The sequence below is a fragment of the Setaria italica genome, chromosome I (genome assembly GCF_000263155.2).
Source record: "Setaria italica strain Yugu1 chromosome I, Setaria_italica_v2.0, whole genome shotgun sequence".
Classification (NCBI taxonomy): Eukaryota; Viridiplantae; Streptophyta; class Magnoliopsida; order Poales; family Poaceae; genus Setaria; species Setaria italica.
Window position 1 is genome coordinate 6199561 of NC_028450.1, and position 4915 is coordinate 6204475.

Genomic DNA, 4915 nt, shown 5'->3' on the forward strand with positions numbered 1-4915 from the left:
TTTAGCCCCCAAAAAGACCTAAAAGGGGCTAAAAGTGCTCCTGGACACTCCATCCCCCTCCTAAGCACTTTATATCCCACAGCCCCTTTTCGCTTTTATTTTTTATAAGAATTTGATGAGTTAGCTATATGGATTTTTCAACACCAACAGTAAGCGGAAAGCGTACTTGTAAAATGCGCTTCATGAGATGTGATGCGTTCTCTTCGCTCACACTTGCTGGCTGGCCGCTTTGCCGCCGCCTATAAATGAGCCTTTCCCACGAACAAAGGAAAATCCCCAGTTCCCTCCACTTCATCTCCTCGCCGTCGCCCGTCGGAGCCGAAGGTTCGACCCGGCGCTTCCTCGCCGTCGGAGACCGACGAATGGCCGGGACGGCGTCCGTGGAGCGCGTGAAGGACCGCGCCACAGGCCTCGACAAGTTCGTCCTCCGCGAGGCCCGGGGCAGCTCCGTCGAGGTCAGGTCACCCCTTCCGCCGCCTCACCGTCACCTGATCACCTCTATCGAAATCTCTATTCCTCGATTGTGTTCTTCGCAAAAATTATCCGGTCTTAATCATCGTTCCGCGCCCTCCTACAAATTGATTTCGCTTCGTTATATTACAGAACTCTGCCAGCAGTCTCGATCGCGGTAGGGTAAATGGGTGGTTAGAATTTGGAGGAATTGTATTTTTTTCGGTAAATGAGAGTTATTAGAGGGATGGCCGTAATGGTCATAGGGTGGTCAAGGAACAGTACGTGTTGTGAGTTGTGACCATGTAGTGGGGAGGTAGGTTGGCCAGAGGCAGCGCCAACCTAGTGTTTGACCCTTCGCTTATCGATGGATCATTTCGCTCTCCATAAATTATTATCGGTTGATTTGATCGTTCAGCAATCTGGATACATGGTTGGCCGTGGGTGGGCTTCCGTGATGCTTTCTTTCAGCTGCGGTTTGGGCTGGACTAGTTAATATTTGTTTTTTTTCCCGATAGCATTTTGTATTTCTTTGGTCAATTTTTTTTGTCTCCACCCATAGCTACTTGGTCATGGTTGGACATGTCCAAAAAAAAATATTAAAATATTTGATGCATATGCAGAAATATAGTTTCTGAATACGCAGAAGGGTCAGGCCTGGCATATTCCGGGAAAAAAAAGAATGGTCATGTCACGTCTTTTTGGTTTATCTGCCTCTGTTTTATGTTAAGGTTCTGGAGACAGCTAGATAGCTTACGGGTTTTATATCCTATCAGGATATTGACCTGACACTCGTGGCATGTCACATTGGTGTGGAACTGTGGATAACTGAACATTTCCTTTGATCAAAACCATCAGCGTCCACACTCTGCTAGACTGGAAGTTTTCTTCTATAATCTATACAATCTATAAGAAAAGATTGGATGGCTAGTAATAAGGCCCATTTTGTTCATAGTTTGCTTTTTGGCACCAGCTTACTTTTCTTTGTCTAACACAAAGTATGACCTTACTAGTGTGTAAGCTGTTCAACTCCAACAATTGTTATGTAAGAACTAGAGGTCCAAATAACAGATTATATCTTATCTTTCCAACAATCATAATTCAGCTGGGCCCTGAGATACAAGTCTATCTTGATTTGATCAGCTTCTGAAAAATCAACGTGAAAGTGAAAAGAACAATAAAACTACTAGAATTCTTTACCTAATTAATGCAGTGGTCATTGCTTGCTTATTCTCTGGCCATCGACGCAAGAATATATGGACATTTCGGCCATAGTCATAAGTTGGCCAAAACTGTTTTTACTTTTGACGCTCATCTTGGAAGTGATATTATCCCTCAACAAGCATCTGGCATCCTCTCAGTTTTTATTTTCAACTGTTAACAGGTATATCTATATGGAGGTCAAGTGACATTTTGGAAAAATAACTTCGGTCACCAACTGCTTTTTGTCAGTAACAAGGTATTCAGACCTTTTAGTTTCAGCAACAACATTTGTGTATGCCTAGATGGATATTTCATGGAATGATAGCTCTTTAGAATGTTTTATGTTTGTCCTTATCTTATTAGATCAGGTGCTATTCTTCATTTTGTTATCATGTTGGCATTGGACAATGTTAGGAGTAGGCTATCATTTTTAACTCTTTAACCTTCAGCATTATGTTACGTCAATACCAATGCTAGACGATCCACTGGTAATAGAAGGTTCTATATTAAGTTTGCTTTCCTTTTATTCAAAGTGCTGCAAGTTTCCACAATGTACATGTGGTTTGAGTTTGACTCCATCACTAGTAATTATAAATTTCAATTTTTTTTGCCAGGCTACTTTTAAACCGCCAAAAGCAATTCGTGGTGGCATCCAAATTTGCTTCCCTCAAGTATGGTCATCAAGCTGTTATAGTCATGTTTCCCTTGAAAGCAGTTTGTCTAGTAACACCCAGATTAACAATTCCATCTTGCAGTTAGGTAGCCATGGAGCTCTTGAACAGCATGGATTTGCAAGGAACCAATACTGGAGTGTCGATGAAAGTCCACCTCCTTTTCCAGTTGCTACTTCCAATTGCCATATTGACTTGATACTCAAGTCGTCTCAAGAGGATTTGAAGATCTGGCCCCATAGGTCACCATCTAGTTAATCACTGAATTATCCAATTGCTATGTCAGATAAAAAGTACCACTATATTCATCTGGCCTCCCCCACTGAACTAACTGTGTTCATCGTTCATGATTTGCAGTTATGAATTTCGTCTGAGAGTTGCTCTTAGTCCAAGGGGAGATCTTATCCTCACATCTCGAATAAAAAATGTCAGCTCTGATGGCAAGCCATTCCAATTTACATTTGCATACCATACCTACTTTTCGGTATCTGATATCAGGTACATTGCAAAATGGTATTTTGCATAAAGTTATTTTCAGTATTTCTTACGGTTCCTTGAGTGTAAAAAGACGGATAACTGATAGGAAACTTGCTTCAATACTGAGTGATGTTGATTTTTTTTCCTCGAACATGAGTGATGTTTTTTTAGGAACTGATGAATTTATCACCTTCAGATTCAGGCTCTGAGTTATTATTGTTATGTTGCAATGAAATCTAAATCCTTTTCTTTTGGAAAACAAAGAGATTGTATACGAGGAACTTCTTACCTTTGAATACAAACCTCAGACACTACAACCTTACCTTGTGCTTTATGAATAGACCATATTGTTCCTGCGAAAAGATTGTTCAGTCCACCAGATAGATATACATGGAACATTGGCTAATTTCTGTTTCAATTCCCTGAAATATGTTTTCACATTCCAGTGAAGTGCGGGTTGAAGGTTTGGAGACCTTGGACTATCTTGACAACTTGCAATCCAAGAATCGTTGTACTGAACAAGGAGATGCAGTTGTATTTGAGTCTGAAGTAAGATTGTGTTCTACTAAACTTCATGGTTTGATGCCATTTCAGTGCCAATGAAACTCTAATTATGTTCATGTTGAACAAGGTGGACAAGATATATTTGAGTGCTCCACCAAAGATTGTCATCATTGATCATGAGAAGAAAAGAACGTTAGTTTTGAGGAAAGAGGGACTTCCAGATGTTGGTGAGTTAGGCCAATTCTTTCTCACATTACAATCTTGATCTGTGGTTCCTCGAAAAAAAATCTTGATCTGTGAAATTCTGTCTCCAAACTATGCCCAGCTATTGCTTTTGATCTCTTTTTTCATTCTCATGGTATAAATTGTTGCCACTGCTCATTTTGCAGTCGTTTGGAACCCTTGGGACAAGAAGGCCAAAGCAATGCCAGATTTCGGGGATGATGAATACAAAAACATGCTATGCGTAGGGGCTGCAGCTATTGAGAAGCCAATTACTTTAAAGCCAGGTAAAGAGTGGCTAGGGACGCAGGAAATTTCCGCTGTACCATCCAGTTACAGCAGTGGACAATTGGATCCTGAAGTGATTCGTCGGATGCACACAATCTAAGCTTCTCGATGATTTCCTCATATGTGAGTATTCTGGAACTTACTTTGAGTCCTTGTGTCAGATTAGCAAATAAATTGTGAACCACAATCTGGTCTAAAATTATAAAGCCACTCATTTACTTGTAAAACCCTTTATAACATAGATGGTGGAAAATAATTCATGATTAAAAATGGGCATGTAGTCACGAAACAGTCTCTACATGAGCTCATGTATAACACTTTGGTCCTTGTTACAGGATAGCTGATAGCTGGTAATTATACAATGCTTAATGTAAACATTCTTCCTTACATGCCAATCAATGTCAACAGTTCTTCAAACCAACTATACCTAGCTTTAGTAGCTGTCTGGCCAAGGTTGACATACTTTTGCTTCCGCTAACTCCAACTAAGCTACTACGATATTTCCCTAGATCTTAGTTACACGTGGTTTCTCCCGAGAGCTAAAAGTATGTGGATTTTTTCAAAACTGTTCTTGTTTCAAATGATCTCTGGTAGCTGTAGTTTTCTTCCATTTTCTAAGTTACAGTATTTTGCTGCAGGAAGACTCCCGCGACTCTGAATTTGATAATTTTGAAATCTTGTCCGTGGACTTCTAAGTTTCTGTTTTCCTGTCCAATTCCAAAGTAGCCTGTGGTTTTTCTGGAGCAACATTGGGATTGAAGTTACCATGTGTTCATACTAAAAAAAGATGGAGAATTTTTCATCCATGTTTACGGCCAGAGAGGACATTCTGTATCAGTCATGTATACCAATATACCATACGGCTTTGATTTTTTTTTTCTGGAACCGCGTTTGTATTGCATTGCAAAGGGAGCCAAGTTTGTACTGCCTGTGGCAAACAAAAATATTACGACATTAATTTTGAGGCTGTATTGGAGCTAAAGTTTAGTCCGTGTCACATCGAATATTCGGAGACTAATTAGAAGGATTAAATATAAGTTAATTATAAAAGTAATTACACAGATGGAGGCTAAATGGCGAGACGAATCTATTAAGCCTAA

The 4915-nt window shown here is 40.0% G+C and overlaps 1 protein-coding gene across 2 annotated transcripts; it reads left to right on the forward strand.

Annotated features, from left to right (window-relative positions):
* The first annotated feature begins 290 nt into the window (after nucleotides 1–290).
* Nucleotides 291–4802, forward strand: LOC101771518 (putative glucose-6-phosphate 1-epimerase). 2 transcript variants are annotated; one of them, XM_004951664.3, is made up of 9 exons: nucleotides 291–455; nucleotides 1835–1909; nucleotides 2268–2324; nucleotides 2409–2566; nucleotides 2682–2822; nucleotides 3248–3350; nucleotides 3433–3532; nucleotides 3695–3938; nucleotides 4454–4802. In XM_004951664.3, the coding sequence occupies exons 1-8, from the start codon at nucleotides 363–365 to the stop codon at nucleotides 3913–3915; spliced, it is 948 nt and encodes a 315-aa protein (XP_004951721.1). In that variant the 5' UTR covers nucleotides 291–362; the 3' UTR covers nucleotides 3916–3938; nucleotides 4454–4802. The 2 variants fall into 2 exon arrangements, with proteins under 2 accessions (XP_004951721.1, XP_004951722.1); XM_004951665.3 differs by having other exon boundaries at nucleotides 4458–4802.
* Nucleotides 4803–4915: the final 113 nt, after the last annotated feature.

Bases quoted from the DNA above. Each gene is read 5' to 3' on its own strand.
- LOC101771518 (XM_004951664.3), top strand. From the start codon at position 363: ATGGCCGGGACGGCGTCCGTGGAGCGCGTGAAGGACCGCGCCACAGGC. The intron at 2,823-3,247 runs GTACATTGCAAA...TTCACATTCCAG, and splicing joins TTTTCGGTATCTGATATCAG to TGAAGTGCGGGTTGAAGGTT. The intron at 3,351-3,432 runs GTAAGATTGTGT...ATGTTGAACAAG, and splicing joins CAGTTGTATTTGAGTCTGAA to GTGGACAAGATATATTTGAG.